Source organism: Colius striatus, chromosome 29 (genome assembly GCF_028858725.1).
Source record: "Colius striatus isolate bColStr4 chromosome 29, bColStr4.1.hap1, whole genome shotgun sequence".
Lineage (NCBI taxonomy): Eukaryota > Metazoa > Chordata > Aves > Coliiformes > Coliidae > Colius > Colius striatus.
This window is the reverse complement of record NC_084787.1, coordinates 545,385-570,846: the sequence shown is the minus strand read 5'-3', so window position 1 is coordinate 570,846 and position 25,462 is coordinate 545,385. Positions and strand designations below refer to the sequence as shown.

The following is a 25,462-nucleotide window of genomic DNA, read 5'->3' as shown; positions in this document are numbered from 1 at the left end:
GGCCATGGACGGCGCCGGGGCAGCGCGGCGGGAGGAGGCTGAGAGGGAGAGTCTGCTGGGCTGCGTCCACGGCGTGTCGGGACCCGGTACGGCGGGGGGACACGGCATGGGGCGGGGGCTGTGGGGAGCTGGTGGGTGACAGTGGATGCCCCCGCAGTGGTGACGGCCACGCGCATGGCGGGCGCTGCCATGTACGAGCTGGTGCGTGTGGGACACGCCGAGCTGGTCGGGGAGATCATCCGGCTGGAGGGGGACATGGCCACGCTCCAGGTCTACGAGGAGACCTGTATCCTCCTCCTGCTGCTTGTCCCTTGGGCCCCTCCCCACCTGCCCCCTCCCTCCGCTCCCCCTGTCCTGTCCCTGTCACCTTCCCCCGTCCCCTCCGTGTCCCCCCCCATCCCATTTTGTCCTTTTCATCGTGTCCCGTCCCCTCCCTGTCCCCCAGCCCCAGGTCAGACCCGAGAGTGTCCCAGCACCCTCCAAGTGTCCCCAGCACCCCCGAACTGCCCAAGCTCTGCCCTCAACCTGCTCCAGCACCCCTCGTCTGCCCTTCCAACCACTATCCCCATCCCTCTCCCCCATCATCCTGCCACAACCCCCTTGTCCTGCCCCCCAAGTCCCCCATCCAGCCTTGTCCCTCCCCCCCATCCCCTCCCTGTGTCCCCCACTCCCCCATCCTGCCCTCCCTGTCCCCCTCTGCCCTGTTCCCCCCGCCCCATCCTGTCCCTCCTGCCCTGTCCCCTCACTGTACCCCCCCAGCCCCCCTGTCCCCGCTCCCCTTCCCCTGCCGCTGTGCCCCCCCGTCCCGTCTCCGTGGCGTTTCCTGAGCCCGGGGGCAGCGGGGGTGCGTGTGGGGGACCCGGTGCTGCGCACGGGGAAGCCGCTGTCGGTGGAGCTGGGTCCTGGCATCCTGGGCTCCATCTTCGACGGGATCCAGCGGCCGCTGCGGGACATCGCCGACCTCACCCGCAGCATCTACATCCCGCGGGGCACCAACGTGCCGGCGCTGCCCCGGCATCTCTCCTGGGACTTCACTCCCAACAAGGACCTGCGGGTGAGCGGGACCCCCATGTGGGGGAACCCCCGGGGGGGAGTCCTGTGTCCTCACAGCCACCCACTGCCCCCCACCGCCAGGTCGGGAGCCACGTCACCGGCGGGGACGTCTATGGCACCGTGGTGGAGAACTCGCTCATCCGGCACAAGATCATGGTGCCACCACGCAGCTGCGGCACCGTCACCTACATCGCACCCCCCGGGCACTACAGCGTGTCGGTAGGGGCAGGTGGTGGTCGTTTTGGGGTCAGGGAGGTGGGTGTCAGGGTGGGTGCTGGGTGCTGGGATGGTGAGTGCCAGGTAGTGAGTGAGTGTCAAGGTGATGAGTGACAGGATGGTGGGTGTTTGGGTTCCCACCCCACTGCCTGTCCCCCCAACCCCAATCCCCACAGGACGTGGTGCTGGAACTGGACTTCCAGGGCAGCAAGGAGCGGCTGTCGATGCTGCAGGTGTGGCCCGTCCGACAGAGCCGGCCCGTGGCCGAGAAGCTGCCGGCGAATCACCCGCTGCTGACGGGACAGCGAGTGCTGGACGCCCTCTTCCCGTAGGGAACGGGACGGGGGAGACGAGGGGGGAGATGGGGATGGGAGGGGGGGCAGTGACAGAGCTGGAGATGGGGACAGGGATAGGGACAGGGCTGGGGAACAGGGACAGGGCTGGGAGCAGCCCTGCCAGGGGAACACGGCGCAGTGACAGGGTTGGGGGGATGACACAGGGTCACACTCACTCCAAAAACCCCCCAGGAGGGATGTTTGTCCCTCCTGCCTCCATGGGATGTAGGAGGTGGTGTGGGGACACCGTCTCCCGCTGCCGTCGCTCTGGGCTGTCCCCGTGTCGCCATCCCCACGTCCCCGTCCCCAGGTGCGTGCAGGGCGGCACCACGGCCATCCCGGGCGCCTTCGGCTGCGGCAAAACCGTCATCTCCCAGTCCCTGTCCAAATACTCCAACAGCGACATCATCGTCTACGTGGGCTGCGGCGAGAGGGGCAACGAGATGTCCGAGGTCCTGCGGGACTTCCCCGAGGTGTGTCGGGACGCCGGGGGGCGGGGTGAGGGGGGGGGGGCGGGTGCCCTGGGGCGGGTGCAGCTCACCAGGCATCCGCAGCTCACCATGGAGGTGGACGGGAGGACTGAGACCATCATGAAGCGCACGACGCTGGTGGCCAACACCTCCAACATGCCGGTGGCGGCGCGGGAAGCCTCCATCTACACCGGTGGGCTGGGGGCTGCTGCCCTGGGGAGGGGAGGGGGGTGACACGTGTGAGTGTGAGACCACTTGTGCCACATCCACGTGCACGGACTGGCAGTCAGCTCGCAGGAGGGTGCAAGGGGAGTGAGGAGGGTGTGAGTAGAGCAGGAGGAGAGTGTGAGGAAGGTGTGAAGGGTGTGAGGAGGGTGTGAGGAAGGTGTGAAGGGTGTGAGGAGAGTGTGAAGGGTGCGAAGAGTGTGAGGAGGATAAGAGGTGTGAGGGGTGTGCAGGGGGTATGCAGAGGGTGTGAGGGGCATGCAAGGGGTGTGAGGGGATGTGCAGAAAGTGTGCAGGAGGTGTGAGAGGCATGCAGGAGGTGTGAGGGGCGTGCAGGGGGTGTGTAGGAGGTGTGAGGGGTGTGCAGGGGGTGTGAGGGGTGTGCAGGGGATGTGCAGGAGGTGTGAAGGGTGTGCAGGAGGTGGGAGGGGTGTGCAGGAGGTGTGAGAGGCATGCAGGAGGTGTGAAGGGTGTGCAGGAGGTGTGAGGGGTGTGCAGGGGGTGTGCAGGAGGTGTGAGGGGTGTGCAGGGGGTGTGCAGGAGGTGTGAAGGATGTGCAGGAGGTGTGAGAGACGTGCAAGAGGTGTGCAGGGGGTGTGCAGGAGGTGTGAGGGGCGTGCAGGAGATGTGAGGGGCATGCAGGGGGCGTGCAGGAGGTGTGAGGGGCGTGCAGGAGGTGTGAGGGGCGTGCAGGAGGTGTGAGGGGCGTGCAGGCCGTGCGAGCCGCGTGCCGCCGGCGCAGGCATCACGCTCTCCGAGTACTTCCGCGACATGGGCCACCACGTCAGCATGATGGCCGACTCCACGTCGCGCTGGGCCGAGGCGCTGCGCGAGATCTCGGGGCGTCTGGCCGAGATGCCGGCGGGTGAGCTCCCGGGTTTTGGGCTGTGGGGAGCCCCTCGTCCCTCCCCCTGCCAGCCCCGGGGCCAGGGTGAGGGGCTTCGTGCCCCGTCCCCGGTGACGGCGGCGCTGGCTCCCCGCAGACAGCGGTTACCCGGCGTACCTGGGCGCTCGCCTGGCGTCCTTCTATGAGCGAGCAGGGCGAGCGCGGTGCCTCGGCTCCCCGACCCGCGAGGGCAGCGTCAGCATCGTGGGAGCGTGAGTGGAGAGTGGGGGGTGTGGGGTGTGGGGTGGCAACAGGGGACCCCCACCTCAGCCACCCCACTGAGCCCCCCACCCGCTGCCCCCCGCAGCGTGTCCCCGCCGGGAGGGGATTTCTCAGACCCCGTCACCTCGGCCACGTTGGGCATCGTGCAGGTGAGCGAGGCGCACGGGGACCCCGCTCTGTCCCCATCCTGGTACAGCCCACCCTGACCGCCCTCCCCGGGGTGGCCCCTCCCAGGTGTTTTGGGGGCTGGACAAGAAGCTGGCGCAGCGCAAGCACTTCCCGTCGGTGAACTGGTTGATCAGCTACAGCCGGTACCTGCGGGCGCTGGAGCCCCACTACGAGAGGCTGCACCCCGAGTTCCCGGCCCTGCGCCGCCGGGCCAGGGAGATCCTGCAGGAGGAGGAGGAGCTGGCCGAGATCGTCCAGCTGGTCGGGAAGGTGGGATGGGACACGGGACAGGATGGGGGTGTGGGATGTGGGGTGGAGAGGGGCTGGGATAGGATGGGATGGAGGATATGGGATGAGGATGAGGTTGGGATGAGGTGGAGGATATGGGATAGAGATGGGATAGAGGATGAGGATGGAATGGGGATAGGGATATGGAATATGGGATGGAGATGGGATGAGGGGTAGGGGAGGAGATAGAATGGGATAAGGTGGGATGGGGGATGGGGTTGAGGATAGAATGGGGATGGAGTTATGGGATGTGGGATATCAGGAATGAGATGAGGATAGGATGGGGGATATGGATGGAATAGTGTTGGGGAGATGGGATGGGGTAAGACATGACGGGATGAGGCTATAGGGTGTGGGACATATGAGGACAGGGATATGGGATGGGATGTGGGATAGGATGAGGACAGGGACAGCCCAGCCCCATCCCCACGCAGGCATCGCTCGCCGAGGCTGACAAGGTGACTCTGGAGGTGGCGAAGCTCCTGAAGGACGATTTCCTCCAGCAGAACGGCTACTCCTCCTACGACAGGTACCCCCCGCAGTCCCCCCAGCCCCACAGCCACCGCTCCCCCAGCCCTGACCCCCCTCTGCCCCCACCCCCCGCAGGTTTTGCCCCTTCTACAAGACGGTGGGGATGCTGCAGAACATGATCACCTTCTACGAGCTGGCACGACACGCCGTGGAAGCCACAGCGCCGGGCGAGCACCGCGTCACCTGGGCCACCATCCGCGAGAGCCTGGGCGACATCCTCTACAAGCTGAGTGCCATGAAGTTCAAGGTGGGTGTTGGGGATGGGCTGTGACCCCCATCTGGGGCGGTGCGGGGCCAGGAAGGCGATGGCACCGCGTCCCACGTGTCCCCCAGGACCCGGTGAAGGACGGTGAAGCCAACATCACGGCAGCCTTCGCTCAGCTCAACGAGGAGATGCAGGCGGCTTTCCGCAACCTGGAGGACTGAGGCGGGGGCAGGAAAATGAGAGGAGGGGGGAGTACGGGATCCCCCCGCACAATAAAGGTCCCGAGGCGACACTCAGCCTCCAGGCGCGGCTTCCCCGCAGCGGGTGGGAGCGTCCGGTTCCTTCCCCCCGCCCCTCGGGGCGCTGGCACCGGACCCTCGCCGGGGAGGGGCTCCGAGGGTCTCTTTCCTGCTCCAGCAGGGGAGGGAGAGAGCAAGGGGAGGTCGAGGGGCAGCGTCTTTGGGTTCTGGGAATATTCAGGGGGGCTGATGTGCTGGTTTTGCCCCCCTGCCCCGCGAGAAGCCGCCGCTCCATGCTGAGACCCAGGGGATTCGGTGCACGTGTGGGCAACGATCGGCTGGCGGTGGGACATGGGGTGACTGGGAACCCCTGGGTGGGACATGGTGACGAGGACACCCCGGGAGGGACATGGAGGTGACAGTGACTCCCTGGCAGATGACAATTACCCCCCTGCCTCCCACCGACCAGAGCCGCCGTGACAAGGACGGTGACAACACGGCGGGAGGGGGGACACAGACACAGCATGGGGCTGCGGGTGCCTTTGGGGGCCACCAAGGCGGCTACCGGGAAGGACTCGCCTGCCACGTAGATCCGTCCCTTTATTGAGGGGGGAAGTGTTCCCGTTTGCCCCCCCGCCCGGAGCTGTCGGGGTCTCCACGCGGTCACCCCGCGCCCCACCGCATCCAGGTCGCGTGAGGCGCGGGGAGCGCCCCCGGGGAGATCCCGACAGCCCTTGGAGGGGGGGATCCTGCGTCCTGTAAGAGTCCGTCCCGTTCCTCCCCCCCGGCCCTGTCCCTCGGTGCCGCCCCCACCCGCCCCCGGCCCCCGCCCCGTCCCGCCCCGCCGCAGCCACCGCCCGGAGATGTGGGTCCTGCTGCTGCCCCTGGGGCTGGGGGGGACCCTGATGCTCCCCGGTGGGTTCCGCCGGGGGTTTCTGGGGAGATAGGAGGGTGTTGGAGGAAGTGCAAGGGAGTGTGGGGGTGTTGGGGGGCTCCGGAGGGCTCTGAGGGGATGTGGGATATGGGGAAATACAGGGAGGTGCAGAGGAGGCTGGGAGGGGTGTAAGAGGTCCGGGATTACAGCGAGTGTGGGGAGTTGCAGAGGGGGCTGGGAGGCTCTGGGGGCTCTGGGGTGCCAGGGGCTTTAAAGGCTCCGCTAGTGCAGGGAGTTTTGGGGGTGCTGGCGGGTGTTGGGGGTTACTGAGGAGTCTGAAGAGTGCGGAGAGTTCTGGGGGGCTGCGGAGGGAGGGTGCTGGGGATTCAGGGGGTCCAGGGCTACTGGAGAGTGCGGGGGTGCAGAGGGTGTGGGAGGCGCGGGTGGGTGCGGGACGCGGCGGGGCGGGAGGAGGAGGGATGTCCCGGTCCCTGCCCGTCCCCCGTCCCTGCTCCGTCCCGATCCCTTCCCCGAGCTGCGCCTGTGACGGTCCCCGAGTGTCCCACAGTGGCGAGTCCCCGCCATGGCCACAGCGAGGGACGGGCACGGACCCCGGGGTCGCGCAGCGGTGTCCCCCGTGTCCATGGCATGGGGACAGCCCTCGGGGTCCCGCCACGGCCATCCCATGGGTGGGTGTCAGTAACTGGTGACAGTCCCCATCGTCCCCAGGCCCGCCGGCACCGGTCCCCAATCACGGCCCAGGCGAGCTGCCCACGGGCCACGGGGACACCTCGGGGGTCTGCGGGCTGTGCCAGAGCCTCCACCGCGTCCGGACTCAGGCCAACGCCACGCTAGGAGCCAACGTCACCCTGGGGTGCCCCGTAGCCGGGGCGCCCCTGGGTCGGCTCCTGGCCGTGCACTGGCGCTTCTGGGGTGACCCCGCGAGTGTCGGTGTCACCGTCTGCAGCCAGAGCCGCGGCCGCCCCCTCTGCAGCCCGACCCACGCCGAGCGGGCCACGCTGCTGGCACCCGACGGCACCGCGGCCGCGCTGCTGCTGCTCGGGCTGCGGCTCGAGGACCAGGGCACCTACGGCTGCGTGCTGCTGGGCCAGGACGACTGCGCCTGCGGGGAGGTGACGCTGCGCCTGGGCAGCGGTGAGACCCTCACCCCGGCGTCGGGGCTGCGAGGGGTGGTGGGAGCCCCTCACCCTGGTGTTGGGGCTGCAGAGGGGAGGTGGGAGCCCCTCGCCCTGGTGTTGGGACTGTGGGTGCTGTGGAGACAGGGGTGGGATGGTGGGGCATCAGGAGCCCCTCACCCCGGCATCTGGGCTGTGTGGGGTGTTGGGAGCCCCTCCCTCTGGCATCAGTTCCTCAAGGCCATGAGCAGTCCCTGAGGGGGTTTCTGCTGCCCCTTCCTCTCCACAGGTGACCCCTGCAGCTCCCCCTGCTCTGAGGTCTCCCCTTGCAGCAGCTTCAGCCTCAGCTTTCTCCTCCTCCTCCACCTCCTGCTGCTGCTGTCCTGGGGCTTCTGACCGGGGCTGCGTGTGCACGTGAGTGTGAGTGCACGCGTGCGTGAGTGTGAGGCACTGTGTGGATTGTGCACTCTGTGTGTGTGTGTGTGTGTGTGTGTGTCACTCCCCCTTGTGTCACCTCCTCTGTGTGTGTGTATGAACTCCCCCATGTGTTTGTCACCTTGATGCTGACACCAGGGGACAGCCCCGGGACAGCACCTCTGTGGCCACCCTGGGACTCATCCTGCCTGTGTCCTTGTCCCTGGTGTCTCTGTCACCCCGACCCCATGTCCCCCATATCCCCAGTGTCCCTGTCCCCCCATCCTGTCCCTGGCAGGATGACTGTGGGTCCCCAGCCCACCCTGTCCCCAGGGGTGCTGGAGGGGACCCCAGCTCTGTCCCCTGCCCCCCTCTTCCCCCGTGGTACCATCCCGGGGGGACGCTGGCGGGGAGGAGCCTTTGCTGTGTCAGCTCCCAGAGCCTTCCCTGCATTGTGTCCCCGACAATGGCAGCGCCACGTGTGCTGCGACCCCCCCGGGCCCTGTCCCGCCCCGCTGAGGGACAGAGGGGCAGACTGTGCCCATGGGGCACCGACTGGCCGGTGCTGAAGGCGGGTGAGTGGCCACGGGTGGGTGCTCGGGGGGTGGGAGGGAGGTGGTGTCTGTCCCCAGTGTCCCCTCCCAGACGTGTCACCCCGGGGCCCCCACAGTGTCCCCTGAGATCCCATCCCCGGGGTACCCCCATATCCTCCAAATGCCACCCTGACTCCACTGGCAGCCTCCACAGATGTCCCCACAGGTGTCCCCTGGAGATGCCACCCCCTGGTACCCCCTGCCCCTGGTGACCCTGTGTGTTTCCTGAATGCCACCTGCCCTGGGAGCCTCCATGTCCCCTGGAGGTGTCCTCACAGGTGTCCCCTGGAGATGCCACCCCTGGGTCCCCCCGTGTCCCCCACAGTTATCCATCCCCATGAGTGTCCCCTGTGTCCCCCCTGCAGGAGATGCCAGTAGGAGGAGGACTGCTGTGTGGGGCCAGTGGCCTGGCCCTGCTGCTGGCCGCCGTGGCCACCCGAGCCTGGCTGCAGCGCCGGCTGCCCACGGGCACTGCCAGCCTGGGGCTGTGGCACGCCTGCCTCGGGGGGCACTGCCACCCCCATCCCAGCACGCCAGGTAGGTGGGGGTGTGGGGGTGTGGGGGACATGGGGTGGTCTCTGCAGGTTGAACTGAGGGGGGAGTCACTGCTGTGCTGTGTCTGGTCTCTGGGGGGGGGATATGGGGGAGACACTACTACACTGAGCTGTGTCTGGTCTCTGCAGGCAGGGTGGGGAGGGGACAGTGTCCCAGCCCTGCACCTGCTCAGGGTCCTGTGTCCCTCCTAGTGTCCCCAACACCTGTGTGTGTGTCCCACAGCCTTTTGGGAGGCCACACGGGTGCTGATGCTGCTCTCGGTGCTCACCGCTGCCGCTGGCATCGCCCTGGGGGTCTCTGTTGCAACCAGTGCTGCCCGGAGGGCACGGGCCCGTGTGGCTGGTGGCACCCTGCTCCTGGCTGGTACGTGGGGATGGGACTGGGGGAGTGGGCAGGGGCATATGGACCTTGGGGACTGTCCCCAGGGGAGTCACTGCTGTGCTGAGCTGTGTCCAGTCTCTGCAGGCTGAGCTGTGCCTGTCACTGCTGTGCTGAGCTGTGCCCAGTCTCTGCAGGCTGAGCTGTGCCTGTCACTGCTGTGCTGAGCTGTGCCCAGTCTCTGCAGGCTGAGCTGTGCCTGTCACTGCTGTGCTGAGCTGTGTCCAGTCTCTGCAAGCTGAGCTGTGCCTGTCACTGCTGTGCTGAGCTGTGCCCAGTCTCTGCAGGCTGAGCTGTGCGTGTCACTGCAGGCTGAGCTGTGCCTGTAACTGCTGTGCTGAGCTGTGCCCAGTCTCTGCAGGCTGAGCTGTGTCCAGTCTCTGCAGGCTGAGCTGTGCCTGTCTCTGCTGTGCTGAGCTGTGCCCAGTCTCTGCTGTGCTGAGCTGTGCCTGTCTCTGCAGGCTGAGCTGTGCCTGCCACTGCTGTGTTGAGCTGTGCCTGGTCTCTGCCTGGCTGGGGCCCTGCAGGCTGGGCCAGCCTGTGCTGCTGAGCCGGTTCCTCTGCCCGCAGGTCTACTGGCGCTGCTGGGGCTGGCTGTGTACACGGCTGCCACACTGAGCCTCCTGGGGCCAGCCCGTGCTGCCTGGAGCTTCTCCTGGTCCTACATCCTGGGCTGGGTCGCTGTGGTCCTCACTGGCTCGGCAGGTAGCAGCCTCTGAGGGGCCTGGTCACTGCTGCACTGAGCTGTGCCCGGCCTCTGCAGGGCTGGGCTGAGCCTGGCCCCAGGCTGAAGGGCCCCAAGACCCCGTGCCCCACAGCATCCTCTCTCTCCCCAGGGCTTTTCCACCTCTGTGCCGCTGCCAAGGATCTGTCTCCGGAGAGCTCCGAAGTGACGGGTGCCTGAGGGGCCGCAGGCGCCTCGGGGAGGGCCGGATCCTGCCCTCGCTCCCACGTTCCTCCCTCCAGGAGCCGAATGGGGGCTGCAGGGGCCGCGGGCGCTGCTGTGCTGAGTTGTGCCCGGCCTCTGCAGGGCTGAGATCCCCTTTCTCTCCTCCCCCCTCGCCTCCGCCCCTGTTTTACCCCTTTCGCCCCCCTTGCAGTGCCAATAAACATCCCTCCCGTCCCCCCTCTCCTCTGCTCTGTGGTGCCCGGTGGGATTGGGGGGACCTTAAGTTTTGTGAGGGCTGAGGGAGGTGAGAAGGGGAGGGACGGACTGGGAGCGACACGAGGGGCTCTGGGGTGTCACTGGGGGATCCCGGACGTACGGGGGGGGCCAGAAATGAGCCCGCCCCGTCCCCGACGGCTGCTGCTGTGGCTCCTTTAAGGCCGCGCCCCCAGCCCCGCCCCTGTCGCGACCCGTCGGACCGGTCGGGCCCCGCCCCCGGCCCCACCCTGCGACCCCGCCCCTGCCGGGCCCCGCCCCCCGGCCCGCCCCCAGCCCCCCCGGCCCGTCCCGTCCCGTCGCGGAGCGGCAGCACCGGCCCCACCGCCGCGCTCGGCCCGGAGCCGCCCGGTCCGGCCCGCGAAGCCTCCGCCCGGTCCGTCCCGGTGCAGCCCGGTGTGTCCCGGTGCGGCCGGATGGTGCTGGCCGGGGGCCGGGCAGCGCCGTGAGCCCACAGGTGTCCGCATGGCCCCCCGCGGGATGCGGCCCGCGACTCCCTTCTTCCTCTTCCTCCTCCTCCTCTTAGCCGCCACCGGTAAGGCACGAGCGGCACCGGGACCCCCTGGGAGTGGGGAAGCGGGATCGGCAGCCCCGGTTGCTCCGGGATGGGAGACGGGAGCGGGGCGGGGGACAACGGCAGCCCACGGGGGCGGGGACCCGACGGCACCGGCTGCCCTGGGGCTGCGGGGCCGGTGAGGGGGGACACCGAGCCCCGGGGGCGGGCCGGCGGAGAGTGGGGGGATCCACATGTGTACACACACGGTGGGGGGTGTGTGGGGGTGCGTTTGGTGTGCACACGCGTGTGTGTGTGTACGTGTGTGCGTTCGCGTGTGCACCTGTGGCTCCGCGCACCTGTGTGCGTGTCCGTGTGCGTGTCCGTCTGTCCGTGCGCCCGGGGAGGGTCGGGCCGTGCGTGAGCGCTCGCCGTGCCGGGTGCTGCGCCGTGGGCACTGCACGCCTGTGTCCACGCACCCGTACGCGTCTGCGTGTGTCCCCCCCACCCGCCCCCAAATCCCCCTCGCCGCCCAATCCCTCGCTCTGGTAGGGAACGAGGCTGTGAGTTGGGGGCGCGGACTCCTGGGGGGATACGGTGGGGGGACACACTGGGCTGCCCGGGGGGACCCCGCCCCCTTCCCATTGTCTCCCCACTCGGGTTGAGGCTTTAGTCCCCCCCTGCTTCCCCCGACCCTCGCCGAGTGCTGAACAACGGCAGCTGCAGAGCCAGAGGGGGGGTTCAGTGTGTTTCCCCCCCCTCCCCCGCCGTGCCTCAGTTTCCCTACTGGCGCAGGGCCCGTGGGAACTGACTGGGTGCCGCGGGGGAAGGGGGGGGCGTGACGTCACCGCAGGGGGTGCTGACCCCCCCATACCCGTGATCCCCAGCCCAGAGTGGGGGTCGAGGGCTTCGAGCTGCAAATGGGGTGCGACTGGGCCATGACTCTCAACCCCAGAGAGACCCCGAACCCGTCACTGGGCGTCTCGCCTGCAGCTCCCCGGGGGGAGAGGATGTCATCGCTCCAGAGGAGGGGTCCGTGTACTGGTGTGTGTCCCGGGAGGGGCTGTCTGCACACGCATGTGTGTCCCCGAGGGGCACGAGCTCACAAGCCTGTGACACCCCCGACGCACATCTCAAGGGGTGACGCCGTCTGCGCACAAACCTCGCTGCGATGGCGAGGCCAAGTGTGCCCCCCGGGGCTTAACCCCCACAAAACCCCCTTCCTCTGAGACCCCTCTATTGCCCCAGGAACACCCTCTTCCTCCATCCCGGAATCCCTCCCCCCTCCCCACCTCCCTGGTTGCCGCATCCCGCGGGCGCGAGCCCGGCCGGGGCGTGGGGGCCGTGGGAGCCGGTTCAGCCGGTTCCCGGCTCGGTTCCCACGCGCTCGGCCCCGTTGGGTGGGGATGCCCCGCGGCGGGGGCCGCTCGCCAGCCCCGCACCGGCCCCCCCTCTTTAGCCCCCCGCACCGGCCTCCGCTCGCCATCTCGCCCCCGCCACTCCTCCTCCCCACCCCGGCACCCCCAGACCCTCGGAGCCCGCGGGGATGCGCGAGGGGAAACTGAGGCAGCGCCGTGGCCACGGCGGCAGCGGGGCCGTGAGTCACGGCCCGGGCAGCGCCGCAATTATTTAATTAATCCGGCGACTAATCGGGGGGTAATTAGTCCGAGCCCGGCGAGCGGCGCGGCGGGGGGCTCGACGGGGAGGCCTCGGGGGCCGGCGGGGGCGGGAGCCCTCCGCAAGCCGCGGCAGAGCCCGGCATGCGCGCCGGCCGGTTGTTCTGGCCGCGCCGGCCCGGCCGCTTCCCCCGGCGTCGCGGAGCGGCCCCGGCACACCCTGCCCCGCCCCGGCCCCGCCGGCCCCGCGCGGCCCACGGCGGCTGCGGGAGCGCGCGTGGAAGCGCGGCCGGGTGCGTGCGAGCGTGTGCCCGAGTGCGTGCGGCCAGGAGAGGCCGTGCCCCGGGTGAGTGTGAGGGTGCACAGGCAGGTGCTGGTGAGCATGCCTCAGTGTGCATGAGTGTGCCCACGCGTGTGTGAGTGTGTCTGTGCTGGTGCAAGGATGCTCAAATGCACATGAGCACGTAGAAGTGTGCCCGAGTGTGCATGGCTGTGTCCAGGGATGTGCCCAAGTGAGATGAGCATGTGTGAGCACACCCAAGAGTGAGTAACAGTGTGCACAAGCATGTATGAGCATGTCCAAGCATGAGTGAGGGTGTCCAGGGCTGCACAAGCATGTACAAGCGTGCTTGAGCGTGCACAAGTGTGTGTGAATGTGCCTACATGCACACAGTTCCCCGAAGAAGCACAAGGGTTGTGAGACACAAGTGTGACAGAGGGTGTGCCAGTGTGACCAAGTGTTCTGGCGTGTATGTGAGCACAAGCCCAAGTGTGCTGGACCGTGCTCAAGTGTGCCTTGAATGTTCTTGCATCTGAGTGCGAGATCAAGTGTGCACAAGCACGCACAAGTGTGTCAGAGCATGTTCAAGCATGCTTGAATGTTCTGTGTGTATGTGAGTGCAAGCCCAAGTGTGCTGGAGAGTGTTCAAGTGTTCCAGACTTTGTACAAGGTCGTCCAAGTGCTCTTGTGTGTGTGTGAGCACAAGCCCACCTCTGCCCAAGCGTGCTGGAGTGTGTGGAAGAGTCCCCAAGTGTCCTTGCACATATGTGAGCCCAAGCCCAAGCACATTTGTGTCTACCTGAGTGTGTGCAAGTGTTCCAGAGCATCTATGGGTGTCCTTGCATCTATGTAAGCGCAAGCCTGAGCGTGCACAAGCATGTGCAAGTGTGCTGTGATGTGCACAAGCGTGCCAGATCATGTACAACCGTGCCTGAGTGTTCTTGAGTGTGCGTGAGCACAAGTCCAAGCATGCTGAGGTTTGTGCAAGCGTGCCTGAGTGTCCTTGCACGTGTGTGAGTGCGTGTTGGAGCACGCACAAGCGTGTTGGAGTGTGTCAGAGCATGTGCAGCCTGTCCCTGCACGTGTGTGAGCGCATGCCCCGGCGTGTGCCGCCGTGGTGCAGGTGCCATGCCGGTGCCATGCGGTGCCCCACAGGCCGTGCCGGCGTGGTGGAGGTGCAGCGCAGCGTGACGGCGGTGCTGGGCCAGGACGTGGTGCTGCCGTGCCGGTACCGGGCGCAGGAGCGGGAGCAGGTGGAGCAGGTGACGTGGCTGAAGCGGGGCCCCGGCGGGCGCAGTGCCGAGGTGGCCGTGCTCAACCGGCGCCACGGGGAGCACGTGCAGGAGCCCTACGCCGGGCGGGTGCTGCGGCAGGCGCCGGGAGCGCTGGAGAACGGGGCCATCGTCCTGCGCAACGCCGTGCAGGGGGACGAGGGCGACTACGAGTGTCACCTCATCACCTTCCCCATGGGCAGCTTCGAGGGGCACCTCACCCTCAAGGTGCTGGGTGAGTGCCCGGGCAAGGGGGTGATGGGTGTAGGGTTGTGGCTACAGGGCAGTGGGCGTGGGGTGATGGGGATGGAGTGGTGGGGAGAGGGTGATGGGCTTGGGGTGGCGGGCATGGGGTAATGAGGATAGGCTGGTGGGGAAGGAGGTGATGGGTGTAGGGTGATGAGGATGGGGTGGTGGGTATGGATCAGGGGGTGGTGGGGATGGAGTGGTATGCGGGGGGTGGTGGGCATGGGACACATAGTGATGGGGGGGACGGAGTGGGGAGGCAACAAGTGGGCACAGGGTAGTGGGCAAATGGTGATGGGCAATGCCTGAAGGGCAGTGGGTGTTGAGGAGTGGTACTGGGCACCCAGTAAGCTGCTCTGGGCCCAAAGTCGGGGCAGATGCATCCAGGGTCACTGGTGCAACAGCGTCGATGCCGGTGCTGATGCCGGTGCCGATGCCACCCTCAGTGCCACCGCTGCCCATCCTGAACCCGGGGCCGCCGCTGGAGGAGGGCCAAGGCCGGACACTGGCGGCCTCATGCACAGCAGAGGGCAACCCCGTGCCCACAGTGCGCTGGGAGACCGAGGTGCGCGGCACCAACGCCACGCGCCGCTCGGCACACGCCCGCTCTGCCTCCGTCACCAGCGAGTTCTTCCTGGTGCCTGGGCGCAGCATGAACGGCAAGAGCCTCACCTGCGTGGTGGCACATCCCGGCCTGAGCCACGAGAAGAGGATCACACACCTCCTCAGCGTCGCCTGTGCGGCACCGGGGCACGGGGTGGGGGTGTGGGGGGCACTGGGGACACGGAGGGGATGGGGGGGGACACGGGGACGTTGAGGGGTGTGGAGGACATGGGGGGGTGTTGGGGACATGGAGGGATGTGGAGGACATGGGGGATACAGGGAGGATGGAGGGACGTGGGAGGCACTGGGGATATGGAGGGGACTGGGGGGAGTTGGGGACATGGAGGGGCATTGAGGGGTGTGGAGGATGCTGGGGACATGGGGGGCACAGGGGACACGGGGGCTGTCCCTGCTCGTCCCCTCACTGTCCCTCTGTCCCCAGACCTGTCAGATGCATCGGTGCTGGGGCACACGGAGGAGTGGCAGGAGGGCATGGAGGGGGCCACGCTGACCTGCCTGGGTGATGGCAACCCATCTCCCACCTACAACTGGACACGGTGAGGACACCAACCCTGTCCCTTGTGCCTGTCCCCTGCCCCCTCCCCCCGGGCATCTGTGTGTCTGTCACATCCCCACATCCCTCCCTGTTCCTGCTGAGGTGTTCCCACGCCTGAGCCCGTGCTCCTGCCATGTCCCCTGCGCATGTCTGTGTCCCTTCTGTGTCCCCTGCCTGTGGCACTGTCCCTGCCATGTCCCTCCTGCCCATGCTGGTCTCTCTACTGTGTCCCCTGCCTGTGCTCATCTCCTGGCCATGCTCCTGCTGCACCTGACACCATCCTGGCCACGTTCCATGTCCCTGCCACGTCCCCCTGCCTGTGCCCACGTCCTGGCTGCGATCCTGCCACTGCCCTGGCCATGTTCCACGTCCCCCCCTGCCCGTGCCAACATCCCTGCCACGTGCCCCCTGCCCGTGCCGCTCCCCCTGCCCTGTCCCTGCCGTGCCCGCAGCCCGTGCCCGTCCCTGCCACGTCCCTGCCCGGGCGTGCCCGCGCCGGGGGCCGCAGCGGCGTCGGCGTCGAGCGTGGCAGGCGCTGCCGTGCCCGGGCAGGCCCTGCCGGGGCTGGGGCAGGGCGGCAGCCGTGGGAACCGGCAGCCCCGGCTTTGATGGCTGCGGTGCCCGGGCACGCCGGGGGCTGACGGTGCCGCCGCGCCGCAGGCTGAACGCCCCGCTGCCCGCGGGCGTGCGGGTGAAGGGGGACACGCTCGTCTTCCAGCGGCCCCTCGCTGCCGCCGACGCCGGCGAATACGTGTGCCGGGTCTCCAACCGCGTGGCCGCCAAAGAGGCGCGGGCCAACGTCAGCGTCCGGAGCCGCGCGGCAGGTGGGAGCCGGGCCGGGGGGTCCCGGGGGGGCGCCGGGGCGGGGGGTCGCGGGGAGGCGCCGGGAAGGACCGGCGCGGGGGGTCCCGGGGGGGCGCCGGGCTGTGGGGGGCAGCACCGCTCTGCGCTGCTTTCGCCCGTCCGTGTGTTGTTCCCCGCAGCTCCTCCTGCGGCTGCTCCTTCCCCCGGCCCTGTCCGGGGGGTTCTTGCTGCCTCTGCACCCCTGTGTCCATCTGTCTGTTCTCCCTGTCCTGCTGTCGGTCCCATTCCTACTCTGCCTATGGCCTCTGCCTCCGTTTCTCTGTGTGTCCCTCCCCTCTCCCCTCCCGCTCCCCACATCCATCCAGCTACACTCACCCATCCTTTGTCCCTGTTCATCCACCCGCCCTTCCACTCACCTCTCTACTCATCCCCTTTACTCATCCCTCTACCTGTTCCTCTGCCTGCTCATCCATCCGTCTGTCTGTCCTTCCATCCTCCTGCCCACCCACCAATCCATCCCTCCATGGATTTGTCTGTCCAACCACTGAGGCTGGAACACATCCATAGGACCACAGGGTCCCACTCAGTGAACATACTCCTCTGTCCATCCACCCACCCATCCATCCATCATCCCCCCACCCGTGTGCTCATCCTTCCCCCGTGTCTCCCCTCTCCCCTGGGCTCCCCACAGACGATGAGGTGCGCAGGGTGGACCTGGTCTCAGCCTCAGTGGTGGTGGTGGGTGTCATCGCCGTCGTCCTGCTCTGCGTCCTCGTCATCGTCGTCGTCGTCATGACCCTCTACCACAAGCGCAAGACCAAGCGCATCTCTGAGAAGTAGTAAGAGACTGAGGAGGGTGGCAGGGGGTGGCAGGGGACGTGGAGGGGGCTCATGCTGAGCGTGTCCCCCCGTGCCCCCAGTGAGGAGGAGCTGACACTCACCCGGGAGAACTCCATCCGCCGCCTGCACTCGAGCCACAGCACCGACACACGCACACAGGTGGGGGCTGGGGGCCGAGGGAGGGGGCTGGGAGGTGTCTGAGGTGGTGGTGGGTGGGTGCCCAAGGGAGGGGGTCTTGGGGTGTGGAGATGATGGGAGTGATAGATATGGGATGTCCAAGGTGGTGGGTATGGAGGTCCCTGGGGTGCTGGGAATAGTATGGGAGTGCTAGAGGAGGACAAGGCTGTGGGGTTCCCGTGAGGCTGGGTTGTGGGGTTCCCATGGGGCTGGGCTGTGGGGTTCCCATGGGGCTGAGCTGTGGGGTTTCTATGGGGCTGGGTCTCATGGGGCCATTCCAGCTGGAGGAGACGCTGCAGCTGCGCACAGAGAGCCGTCAGGGCAGCCTGCGTGGGGACAGCCTGCGTGGGGACAGCATCCGGGGCACCAGCATCTGCTCTGCCATGGTGAGCTGTGGGGAGCACAGGGGTGCTCAGCCCCACACCCCCTGGGACCGGGACCACCTCCACCACGCTCCCACCTGGGTCCAGCCCCTTTTCTGGGTGTGCAAAGCCCTCCCACACACTCACACTGTTGCACGCTTGCACACTCGTGCCCTCCCATCGTGTCCCCCCTCAGCAGCCCCTGTTCCCATGGGGGTGCTGGGTCAGCAGTGGGTGAGCCTGGCCCCCAGCCCCATGGGGGTGCTGGGTCAGCAGTGGGTGACCCCGTCCCTGTCCCCACAGAGCGAGGAGCCCGAAGGTCGCAGCTACTCGACGCTCTCGACGGTGCGGGAGATCGAGACGCAGACAGAGGTGCCGGTTGTGCCGCTGCTGCCGGCGGGGAAGGAGCCGAAGGAGGAGGAGGAGGATGGCGGCGGCGGCGGGGACGACCCCATCAAACAGGCCATGACGCACTTTGTGCAGGAGAACGGGATGCTGCAGGCCAAGCCCACCACCAACGGCATCTACATCAACGGCCGCGGGCACCTGGTGTGAGCCGCGCGGGCCGGGGGGACGCCGAGGGACCCCCGTGTGTGTACCCCCCCCCCCGGCCTCTGCCCGCCCACTGCCACGGCCCCGGTGCCCCGCTGTCCCCTCGCTGCTGGCCGTGGGGTCAGGGACACGCTGTGCCAGCGCCGGGCACGGGGTGTGGACGCCGCGGCGCTGGAGACGAGGCGCCGGCAGCGCCAGGACCTGCGGGGCTGGGGACACCCCAAGGACAGGACAGGGCCAGGAGCCCTTGCTGGGGACTGACCCCCATCCCCAAACCCTCCCGTCGGACTCTGGGTCGGCCCCTTCCCGCGCGGCGCCGGGGACCCTCGGCCATGTCCCCCCGCCCCGGGACGCGCTTTGCCGGTGGCACTTGGGGCGCTTCTGTCCCCTCCCCTCTCCCGGCTGCCCCTCACCCCCCTCACAGAGCCCCCCAGAAACCCCCATCGTGTCTCCCCCCTAACTGCCAAGGGGACCCCCCCTGGGGGCCGGACCCCCCCGGGCATGGGGCTGGTGGTGGGGGTCCCGGGGGGCAGCGTGTCTCGTGTGTACATACCTGTATAGGACGGGCCCCCCTCCCCCGCGGCTTGTAAATAAACCCCCGCGGGACCCCGGGACCCTGTGTGGAGTGTGTCAGGGCTCCCCACTGAGGGGCTGCTGAGGGGGGTCCCAACGACTAGTAAGGGGTACACAGGGGCTGGTGACGGGGGGTCCCAGGAGCTGGTGGGGTGCAGAAGGGCTGCTGACAGGGGTCCCAGGGGCTGGTGGGGTGCAGAAGAGCTGCTGACGGGGATCCCAGGGGCTGGTGGGGTGCAGAAGAGCTGCTGACGGGGGTCCCAGGGGCTGGTGGGGTGCAGAAGGGCTGCTGACGGGGGTCCCAGGGGCTGGTGGGGTGCAGAAGAGCTGCTGACGGGGGTCCCAGGGGCTGGTGGGGTGCAGAAGAGCTGCTGACGGGGGTCCCAGGGGCTGGTGGGGTGCAGAAGAGCTGCTGACGGGGGTCCCAGGGGCTGGTGGGGTGCAGAAGAGCTGCTGACGGGGGTCCCAGGGGCTGGTGGGGTGCAGAAGGGCTGATAACAGGGGTCCCGGGGGCTGGTGGAGGGTGGAGGGGCCAGTGACGGGGGTCCCAGGGGCTGGTGGGGGGCACACAGGGGCCGGTGACGGGGGTCCCACCTTGGGGTGCTGCGGGAAGCCGCGTGCGGGCGGACAGGAGGCCGCGAGGGCTGCGCCGGCTCCGGGAGCGCGCGGAAGCCGCCACGAGCACCCGCGAGCGAGCAGCCCGCGCCCTGCCCTGTGGTTTCGACGCGTCGAGGAGCAGGAAGCGGCTTCGAAGGCGGCCGCTGCCTTCCTGCAGCCCCAGCGGGACGCCGCGGGCCCTCGAGGGCCTCCCGAGGCCACCTTCGCTTCCTCCCTCCCTCCCTCCCCGTCCCGGGGGCCGCTTCCCCTCGCCGCCGCCGGCCCCCCGGCCCCCGCCGCGGCTCTGGGCCCACCGGGGGTGCCATGGGCAGCGCCTGAGCCCGCGGGGCCGTCGCCTCCATGTCGCTGGCGCTGAAGGCGCGGCAGAGGGTGAGGCGCAAGGGCGGCTCCAGGGACAGGGTCTTCGGCTGCGACCTCCTCGAGCACCTGCAGCAGTCGGGGCAGGACGGTAAGAGCCCGCCGGGGTCCCGCGGAGACCCCTTCCCGTGCAGGAAGCCGAGCTGGGGCCGGGGGGTGACTCAGGCCGCGCGGTTGCATCACCGGCGGTTGGGCAAAGCGCAGCCGTGGAGGCAGCTCCCGGTGAGGCCCCGCCGGGGCTCGGCAGGGCCGTGGCACCCTGGCGCCGCTTCAATCTCGGTGCCCCACTGTGGGCCCAGTGCTGGGCACTCAGTGGCACCAGGACCTGGTGGTGGCTGGTGCAGGAGCCGGTTCCCTCATGGCGACACCGTCACTGGGTACTGGGTGGTCCCGGTGCCCCCCGGCTCTAGGGGGACAGGGCAGGTGGGTGATGGTGGACGTGGGGTGCCCGTCCCACAGTGCCCCAGGTGCTGAGGAGCTGCACCGAGTTCGTGGAGCAGCACGGGGTGGTGGACGGGATCTACCGGCTCTCGGGCGTCTCCTCCAACATCCAGCGGCTGCGGTGAGCGGGGCCAGGGGAGGGGGCACAGGCTGGGGAGGGGGACAGGGAGATGGAGATGGAGACAGGAACAGGTGGGATGGAGATGGAGCAGATGGATGGGATGGGATGGGATGGGATGGGATGGGATGGGATGGGATGGGATGGGATGGGATGGGATGGGAAAGAGATGGAGGTGATGGAGACTGAGATGGGAGGAAGTGGGATGGAGATGGAGCAGTTGAGATACAGACAGGATGCAGATGGAAACAGGAGTGGATGGGATGGTGATGGAGATAATGGAGATAGAGACCAGAGGGAGTGGGAAGGAGATCAGAGGCAGCTGGAGTGAAGCTGGAGATCAGATGGGAGGAAGGAAGAGGAAAAGAAGAGGGACATTGGAGCCAAGAGGATGGAGGTGGAGACCAGGAGGGAGGTGGAGACAGAGAAGGGTTGAAGAGGGATGGAGGTAGGGAAAGGGACAGGATGGAGATGAGAAGATGACACCAGAGAAGGTGGAAAAGGGTCTGAGATGGGATGGGACCAGAGGGATGGAGACACCACGGGCTGGACGTGAGTCCAGATGGGACAGAGATGGGTGGGATGAGACAGGACGAGCAGCGGGAGGACACGGGGGTCGCAGAGGGCTGGAGCCGCGGGGAGGGGCTGGGCAGAGGGGGCCGGGTCGGGGTCCAGGAACCACCCCGGTGCTGCATCGGCCGGATCGGGCCCCCGCGTCCCTTCTCTTCCCTTTTCCTGCTGTTTATTTCCTTTCATTCCTTTTCTCCTCCATTCTTCCCGTACCCAGTTGCGGTTTTTCACTCTCTGCGGTTCTTCCTTCTCATTTCCTGCACCCCCGAGAACTCCGGCACTGCCCCCGGGTCCAGTAACCCCGCCACCCCCCACGTCCCCCATGTCCCTGGTGCCTGCAGCATCCCCCTGTCCCTGCCATCCCCTCATCCCTCGCATTCCCCCTCCCTTCTGTCCCTGCCACTCCCCCGTCCCCTCCACCCCGTCCACTCAGCAGCAGGACCCGACTGACACTCCCCCCCCCACCACCAATTTGAGCCCATCGAGGCTGCGTCCGGTCCCTGGGGCCGCGACGTTCGCCTCGGGGACACCCCAACCCGCCCCCCGTGAAGCCCCCCCAGGGCGCATCCGCCGGGGGAGGAGCCGCGGGGTGCCCGTCCCGAGCCGAGCCGGCCCCTCGCTCGCAGGCAGGAGTTCGACAGCGACCGCTGCCCCGACCTGCAGAGGGACGTTTACCTGCAGGACATCCACTGCGTCAGCTCCCTCTGCAAAGCCTATTTCCGGGAGCTCCCCAACCCCCTCCTCACCTACCAGCTCTATGACAAATTCGCTGTGAGTTGCCCCCCTGCCCCCCATCCCCGTCCCCCACCCCCAGGACGTGGCCCCCATCACCCATCCCCGTGCCCCGGCAGGACGCCGTGGCCATCCAGATGGAAGAGGCTCGGCTGGTGAAGATCAAGGAGGTGCTGAAGGAGCTGCCAGTGCCCCATTATAGGTAACGGGGGGGGGTGGTGGGGTGGTAGGGGGTGAGGGGACACCCCCAAAGCTGAAGCCCCCCTGCGACAGCGCCGTCCCCAACGCGCCGGTGCCCGCAGGACGCTGGAGTTCCTGATGCGGCACCTGCTGCGCATGGCGACCCACAGCCGCCAGACCAACATGCACGCCAGGAACCTGGCCATCGTCTGGGCCCCCAACCTGCTGCGGTGAGTGCTGGAGGGCCGGGGGGCGAGAGGCACCCCCTGCAGAGCCTGTGAGCCCCTCCAACGTCCCCACCACAGGTCCCGGGACATCGAGGCGACGGGGTTCAACGGCACGGCGGCGTTCATGGAGGTGCGAGTGCAGTCCATCGTGGTCGAGTTCATCCTCACCCACGTCGAGCAGCTCTTTGGGGACGCCCCTCTGCTGGGTACGTCCTGCCTGGGAGGGGTAGGGACAGCCGGGGGGGGGTCCCTGGATGGCTCCTGACCCCTCGACTCGGGGTCCCACAGGCGGCGAATCGCCGCGGCGGTCCCGGCTGCTGGCAGGGGGGGGTCCCGGCGAGGTGCAGCCCCCACCGTACCATGTGCCGGCGGCGCTGAGCCAGGGCGATGGGCCCCCCCCGATCCGGCCCTACCACACCATCATCGAGCTCAGCGACCACAGGTGGGACCCTCTAACACCTTCCCTCCCCCCCTGGGACCCCCCCCGTCCCCTCCCCACGGGCCGCGGCCGCGCGTGTGGCCCCCTGCGCGTGTGCCCAGCCCTGCCCCTGCCCCGCGTGGCCGGGGGTCCCGCAGGAGGAAAGGCTCCCTCAAGGCCAAGAAGTGGAGATCCATCTTCAACCTGGGCCGCTCCAGCCACGAGGCCAAGCGCAAATTGGTGAAGGCGGAGGAGAAAGGTGGGAGCTGCGGCCGGTCTCAGCCTGGGGGCTGCAGGGAAGGACCCTGTCGCTCAGGGGATGGCTGTCCCTGACCCCTGCCCTGTGCCTGTGCCCTTTTCCTTCGCTCTGCAGATGACAAGTGTGGGAAGATGAGCCTCCGTCCAGCCAAGAGCATGGACTCGCTCAGCTCCGTCCCTTTCACCGGTGATGGTGAGGGATGGGGGGGCTGTGGATGGAGGGCACAGGGGGCTGTGGATGGAGGGGACGGGGGGGCTGTGTATGGAGGGGAGAGCGGGGCTGTGGACACGCTGCTGGGCACTGCCCCGGCCCCCCGTGGGGCAGCTCCCTCGTTTCAGGCAGATCTGAGCCCCGGCCGTTCCCCCTCCAGGCACAGACACCCCCCGGCTGAGCCAGAAGCAGCCGGCACAGCGCCGGGAGAGCTTCGACACGTGCCCCTCGCCACCCCAGAGCTGCCCCGAGCTGGACGAGAGCCTGGAAGATAAGCTGCCGGGGCTGCAGGAGCCGCGGGGCCCCGAGTCGGAGGGCGAAAGCAGCAGCACCAAGTCGGAGCCCACCACCCCCAAAGCCGGCCGGGCCGCGCTGGTGGCCCCCGGCCGCTCGCCCAAGGCCGCCCGCGGCCGCGCCGACAAGTGCGCCGGGGTCCACATCTCCGGCCCCTTCTCCGTCACCGTCCCCTTCCACATCACCTCCAACCTCTCCCGCCTGACGCGGGGGATGCCGTGCCCGGCGCTGGCCGCGGTGCCCGCGGGCAGAGAGACCCCCGACAGCCCCCCGGCCGCCGGCCGCCGCTCCAACGCCGACCCCGCGGGTGAGAGGCTGCCGCAGCGGGACCGCGGGGTGCTGGGGGGCGCACACGGGGCTCAACCCCCCCCCCCGTTCCCTCTGCAGGGGAGGGGAAGGCAGACGCAGAGCAGAGCCGTCTGTCCCTGGAGCTGCGCGACTCCTTCGCCTTCCTGGACAGCGCAGAGACGTGGCTGGAGAGCAGCGGGGACGGGGAGGGCGCGGCGTGGGCAGCGCCGCCCAGCCCCGGGGATGGAGAGAGGTGCCTGGCCGTGGAGGACGGGATGGACAGCGGGTTCATGAACGTAAGCGGCCAGATGGAGGTGGGCTGGGGTCAGCGTGGCTGTGCCTGGCCGGGGGGGATGGAGCGAACAGGGATGGGGATGGGAATGGAGGGGACAGAGCGTCACCGGCCCCTCCAGCCCCAGCGCGGGGTCTCAGGGCCATGTGCTGCTCCGTGCCCACTGGGTCTGGGGGTCTCCAGCATGGCAATCACCCTCCTGCCCTTTCTCCCTGTGGCCGTGAGCAGCCGGGCGAGCCCCCGGCCGAGCAGCCCGACAGCTACCTCTCCATCGAGGAGTGCATGGACGAGGAGATGTTCTTCATGGCCCCCAGCGGCTCCGACACCGAGGAGCGCGCTGGGGACACCGACTCGGACGACATGTTCCTGAGCGCCCACGACGAGCTGAGCCCGCTGGCGGCACCGCTGGAGCCCCTCGGCCCCGCTCCGGGGGAGGGGACAGCCCCGGAGACGAGCGCAGGGCCGCAGGACCGGGCTGCGGCGGAGGAGGAGGAGGGGGAGCTCCCCAGGGACCCCGGTGAGGTGCAGGCAGAGGAGGAGGCACCGGGCACCGGGCAGCCTCCGGGTGAAGGGGCAGACGGAGGCGGCAGCCCCTGCAGAACGGACTCCAGCACTGACACCGTCCGGGGGGCCGCGGGGTCCGGGGGCCTCGAGGGAGCAGGGCCAGGTCCCCAAGTGGAAGAGGATGGATGTGGCTCCGGCCCCCCCAGCCCCGAGGAGCCGGGGGAGGGTGAAGCCCCGTCCGCACCTCATCCAGAGGAGGATCCACCAACCCCCGAGGCTGCGCCCCCCTCCCCGGGGAGCACAGAGGGGACGGGAGATCCTCCCGGGAGCCCCCCCGGGAGCTCCCCATCGCTGTCCGCCTCGGCCCCGGATCTGCGCAGCGTCGTCCCCGCGGAGCCGCGGCAGCCCGAGCCCGAGCCCGTGCTCCGCCGGGACGGCCGAGCCGCCGTCCGCCTGGCCACCGGCACCGTGCGGGTGCTGCACGCCCGCTCCGTGCCCGTCGTGCCCCCCAAGCCGCAGTTCGCCAGGATCCCGCCGGCGCTGCAGCCCTGGGAGCCGCCGGCCGCGGGGGCTGGGTCTCCGGGGGCTGGGTCACCGGGGGCAGGGTCGCCGGGGGCAGGGTCGCCGGGGGCAGGGTCGCCGGGGGCTCGCCGGGCGGGCTGGCGCGACGGCGGCAGCGCATCGTTCGACGCGGCCGTGGCCGTGGCCGCCCAGCAGCAGCCGCCGCAGGCGCCGGTGAGGCGGATCCAGACGTACGGAGGCGGCAGCGGGGACCCGGCGCCCGCCGCCCCCAAGGCGCTGCCGTTCCACCGGGCCCCGCTGCGGCCGCGGCTGCTGCGGCCCCTGAGCTGCGCGGCCGCCCCCGAGGCCGAGGGGCTGGGCAGGAGCCGCCGGAGCCCGACCCAGCCGGCGCTGCAGCTCGAGGCACCGGCGCCGGGCTCGGCCGGGGAGGGGGGAGAGCGCTGAGCGCCGGGCCCGGCGGACACCGGCGCAGCCGCAGCCCCGGTGCGGATCCCCGACGGTTATTTATTGCAGCGCCGGGGGCTCGGGGGCGGTGCCGCGGGGGTCTGCGCTCAGAGACACCCGCTCACACGCTCCTGCGCCCGCGGCGGGCGGCTCACGGGCGGCTCACGGGCAGGGACGGTGCCGCAGGGCACCGGGCGCGGGTGGGCGCCGGCCCCGGCATCATCCCGGCGCTGCCGCCGGCCTGTGGCACGCACGGGCGCTCGCGGCGGCCCCCGGCTCCGCTCCCCGTGGCCTCGGCCGCCGCTTTGCCGCGCACGTGCCCCGCTTGCGGCCGAGCCGCCGCCGCCGCCGCCTCACCGCGGGCTCAATAAAGGCGCTGCGCTTTGTCTGCCGCTCCCGTCTCCTTCCCTGCAACATGGCGGCGCCCGCGGCGGCCTCACGGCGCCGGCGGTGCGGGGGCTCCGGCGCAGCCCCGCCAGCCGGGCCGGGGGGGAGGGTGCGGGGCGGCGGTTCCTCTCCCCGCCGCGGGGCCCGGGGCGGGTGCGGGGCGCGCGGGTTGCGGGGAGCGGGGCCTCGCCCTCACGCAAGATGGCGCCGCCCTCACCCGAGATGGCGGCGGGGCCGGCGCGCGCCTCGCCGTGTAAGATGGCGCCGGGCGGCGGCCG

The 25,462-nt window shown here is 69.2% G+C and overlaps 5 protein-coding genes across 7 annotated transcripts in view; 4 read left to right on the top strand and 1 right to left on the bottom strand.

Annotated features, from left to right (window-relative positions):
* The window catches only part of S100A10 (S100 calcium binding protein A10), a 30,581-nt gene extending 14,879 nt beyond the window's left edge, over positions 1-15,702 (bottom strand). Inside the window, exon 1 of the mRNA XM_062016444.1 lies at positions 15,697-15,702. The gene's annotated coding sequence lies outside the window, so the exon portion shown is untranslated. The remainder of the gene's footprint in view (positions 1-15,696) is intronic.
* Positions 5-4,820, top strand: LOC133628314 (V-type proton ATPase catalytic subunit A-like). The gene is made up of 14 exons (XM_062016188.1): positions 5-86; positions 158-286; positions 840-1,054; positions 1,135-1,272; positions 1,446-1,597; positions 1,915-2,077; positions 2,159-2,267; positions 3,042-3,164; positions 3,283-3,397; positions 3,493-3,556; positions 3,642-3,845; positions 4,298-4,392; positions 4,470-4,641; positions 4,728-4,820. Exons 1-14 carry the CDS (start codon positions 5-7, stop codon positions 4,818-4,820), a joined length of 1,854 nt encoding a protein of 617 aa, XP_061872172.1.
* Positions 7,758-9,898, top strand: LOC133628357 (lens fiber membrane intrinsic protein-like). Its single transcript, XM_062016350.1, has 5 exons — positions 7,758-7,837; positions 8,221-8,392; positions 8,633-8,773; positions 9,359-9,493; positions 9,625-9,898. Exons 2-5 carry the CDS (start codon positions 8,224-8,226, stop codon positions 9,690-9,692), a joined length of 513 nt encoding a protein of 170 aa, XP_061872334.1. The 5' UTR covers positions 7,758-7,837; positions 8,221-8,223; the 3' UTR covers positions 9,693-9,898.
* NECTIN4 (nectin cell adhesion molecule 4) lies at positions 10,409-18,150 on the top strand. The gene is made up of 9 exons (XM_062016438.1): positions 10,409-10,485; positions 13,495-13,845; positions 14,303-14,593; positions 14,902-15,016; positions 15,676-15,839; positions 16,511-16,658; positions 16,740-16,818; positions 17,118-17,222; positions 17,502-18,150. The coding sequence occupies exons 1-9, from the start codon at positions 10,416-10,418 to the stop codon at positions 17,751-17,753; spliced, it is 1,575 nt and encodes a 524-aa protein (XP_061872422.1). The 5' UTR covers positions 10,409-10,415; the 3' UTR covers positions 17,754-18,150.
* Positions 18,151-19,064: 914 nt separating this feature from the next.
* On the top strand, positions 19,065-25,175 carry ARHGAP30 (Rho GTPase activating protein 30). Of its 3 annotated transcripts, XM_062016021.1 has the most exons (12): positions 19,065-19,389; positions 19,758-19,860; positions 21,054-21,198; positions 21,279-21,361; positions 21,462-21,569; positions 21,645-21,772; positions 21,855-22,008; positions 22,143-22,243; positions 22,358-22,435; positions 22,614-23,054; positions 23,135-23,331; positions 23,556-25,175. In XM_062016021.1, the coding sequence occupies exons 1-12, from the start codon at positions 19,281-19,283 to the stop codon at positions 24,795-24,797; spliced, it is 2,889 nt and encodes a 962-aa protein (XP_061872005.1). In that variant the 5' UTR covers positions 19,065-19,280; the 3' UTR covers positions 24,798-25,175. The 3 variants fall into 3 exon arrangements, with proteins under 3 accessions (XP_061872005.1, XP_061872007.1, XP_061872006.1); XM_062016023.1 differs by lacking the exon at positions 19,065-19,389 and having other exon boundaries at positions 19,817-19,860; positions 21,058-21,198; XM_062016022.1 differs by lacking the exons at positions 19,065-19,389; positions 19,758-19,860; positions 21,054-21,198 and having other exon boundaries at positions 21,304-21,361; positions 21,433-21,569.
* The last annotated feature ends 287 nt before the right edge of the window (positions 25,176-25,462 follow it).